The sequence below is a fragment of the Setaria italica genome, chromosome III (assembly GCF_000263155.2).
Source record: "Setaria italica strain Yugu1 chromosome III, Setaria_italica_v2.0, whole genome shotgun sequence".
Taxonomy (NCBI): Eukaryota; Viridiplantae; Streptophyta; class Magnoliopsida; order Poales; family Poaceae; genus Setaria; species Setaria italica.
Window position 1 is genome coordinate 3,047,773 of NC_028452.1, and position 2,998 is coordinate 3,050,770.

Below are 2,998 nucleotides of genomic sequence, written 5' to 3' on the forward strand. Positions count from 1 at the left end.
ACTCCTCTCATCTAGGCTTAAATTATTGCGCCGACGATGATAGATGCACATGCATCGATCGGAGGAGGCCGTTCTATGGCGCCACCGCTTCCTTGAGACGCTCCGCCCGGTCGTCGACTTCTGGTGCTTCAAGTTTGCCTTGTAATCGATGCTGTAAATTTTTCACCCTCTCCTTAAAAACTGCTTCAGGCTATGGCCGGCATCATGTGGTAATATAATTCAGATGAGGACTCTTAATTCGTCCCCCGTGTTAACGTTAAAAAGTTGCACATGCATTTTCAGCTGCAATGTCTATAGGATAACAGGTGTGCGAGCGTCATCCCACACTTGTGATAAAAAGCACGAGCATATTATATTGTTCACGATCTTCTTGGAGGTAGCATGATGAAGCATCGAAGAAAAACAGAATAATTAAGGACCAATAATTCTTCATTTGATGAGAACCATGCCAAAGATAACCGATAGATTTTTTTTGAGTCCAACCACTCCCCTAGGCTAAACTAATCTAATCGCAATAAAAATCTTATTCGGGCAGGCAGGCAGGCAATGCGAGAAGACGCCGCAGCATACACACACGCACACGCACACACACATACACAACCTAGAATCTTTGATCGATCGGATCGAGCTGCATCTACGTGCATTTCATGTTGCGGCGCCGACGGCGGCGGCCTTGAGGGATTCGACCTGGCTCTTGCCGCGCGGCCCCTTGCGGCGGATGTAGAGGCGGTACTCGTCGAAGGTCATGTTCTTGTAGAGCGAGGGGCGGTCCGGCGAGACGAGCTCCGGCATGGGCGACAGCGGGAGGTCGCTCCGCGGGTTGTAGAAGAGCGCCACCGAGAGCCTCTCGTCGGCGGCGTTCACCATCACGCGGTGCTCCACGCTCCTGTACGTCGCGTTCGTCAACACCTACATACACTTACAAGTACACAATCAGGCGATCATTATGATTTATATGTAGTATAAAATAACCTTCTTGACACAGTTGAGTGGGCCAGCATGAAAGCTGGGGATCTTATCCTAATGTACACCTGGACTGGCCGGGACGAGGCCAACTAATAAGAGGATGGCCTATCCAAACTTAGGTCCCGGGCCGGGATACGCTCGCCGAACCAAATCAGACGTACGGGTCCATCGTCATCTATCGGTTTCAGAGGGCCCGTCGACGGAGCAGCAAGGCGAAGCACAACACGCCATTAAAGTGCTGCCTGATGATGGATTGATTGATGGTGGGCACGCACGCCCGTGCATTTTCAGACAGCGCGCGCACAGCGCCATAAAGGCGCGAATCAGATTTTGTAGGGCGGGCCCTTCTGTCAGCCAGCTGACACGGCCTGCAGGGAAAAGGAGGCAGTTGGGCCCGGCTGTGGAAAACGTGCTGTTTGTTTCCTCCGACTTCCCCGCGAGGAGGAACAAGGACCGTGCCGGATCCGGGGGGGTGTCCCGGCCGGCCGGTGGTCACCGCTCTTCATGGCTCAGCCTGGCCTTGCCGACTGGGCGGCCGGCCGGAGATCGATGACTGGCTGGCCAGCACACGACACTGCACGGCGCCGGGACCAGCCATGCATCGCCCAGCAGTGGCTACGCCGCACGTGATCCGCGGGTTGTGACATGACTCAACAGCCTGCCACCGGTCACCGCGCAGCTCTTGATCGGTCTCTAGCGCGCTGGCACTGGCAGCAAAGATTTGGGGTGCTTGGAAGACCGGTGCTAAACTTTAACACCTGTCACATCGAATATTTGATACTAATTATGAGTATTAAATATAGTCTAATTATAAAACTAATTATGAGTACTAACCATTTGCTAATGATGGATTATTTAGTCTTAATACATTCGTCTCGCGAATTAGACTCCATCTGTGCAATTAGTTTTATAATTACCTCATGTTTAGTCCTTCTAATTAACATCTGAATATTCGATGTGACCTTACTAAAATTTAGCACCTCGTATCCAAACAGTCCTTTTATTCCAACACCAACATGTGACGAGCGTATCCCATTGGTTGGTTTCCGCGTCTAACACTAGGAGAAACCACTTATGTTATGTAATCGTATGGGAATCATATCTGTGTACGGGTATTGAGCACACGGATTACCTCCTCATATTCCAAATATATATAAAAAAAAGGCTTGGCTACATGCGTTTAAGTAGGACTAAACAAAAACATGAATACGTACTATGCCAGCTTGGCTTATTTCTACGTAGGACTGAGGCGGATTTACACGTGAAATGGAATCACTCGGTTTTTAACAAGTTTTCAAGAAAGCAAGAGCCCACCAGTGACCAAACGCGCACGTTTCAGTTTGGGCAAGCACGGTCACCGACCGATCTGCTTTTGCAAGCAGGGGATTCGGGCGGTGGAGGAGCTGTTAGCTGTGTGCTCCCCAACCAACGGATGGAGATGGTCCAGCACTCCACACCCCTGTCGGGCCAATCTGGCATCGTCACCCCGGCCGCACTAACACCATCCCGGCCATGCAGACTAGTCGCCGGTGCTGACGTGTGTGAGCGGAGCAGGGGGACCGGTCGGCGACGAGATCGCATTGATGGCGCCCCGCCCCCGGCGTTTGCATATGCCCCCTATGGTTAGCATGCATGATCCCGCTGCACGTGGGCGGATGCCTGTTTTGGGAACTCCTGTGGCCTGGGTGCAGGCCCACCGCCACTGGTAGGTGCACTATCACCTCGTGATGTGCGCGGTCTGAATTTTCGCAGATGGGAATCTTTATTATTTTTTTTTCTCCGGTCATTTTCTCTTTCTCAAAGGCTCAAAGCAATTGTGGAGTGGCTGGAGTATGTTGTTTTTCTCTGATGATTTTATTTTTAAAAAAAGAATGAAGAGTCCTTTTCCAACTCCAATAATTACGAAAAGCAGCATGGGCTACCATAGCAAGCAATGCAAAATGATATGAATGCTTCTAGTGCCCCCAAAAAGGTGATATGAGATGAGATGAGGCTCGTGCGTACGATCGGATACTGATGGGGGGGGGGGGGG

General features: G+C 50.9%; 1 protein-coding gene across 1 annotated transcript in view; it reads right to left on the minus strand.

Moving 5' to 3' along the window:
- Positions 1-408: 408 nt before the first annotated feature.
- Positions 409-2,998, minus strand: part of LOC101783997 (probable 2-oxoglutarate-dependent dioxygenase At3g111800) — a 6,188-nt gene continuing 3,598 nt past the window's right edge. The window contains exon 3 of the mRNA XM_004960315.2: positions 409-909. Within this exon, the coding sequence (XP_004960372.1) occupies positions 646-909 (264 nt within the window). The 3' untranslated portion in view covers positions 409-645. The remainder of the gene's footprint in view (positions 910-2,998) is intronic.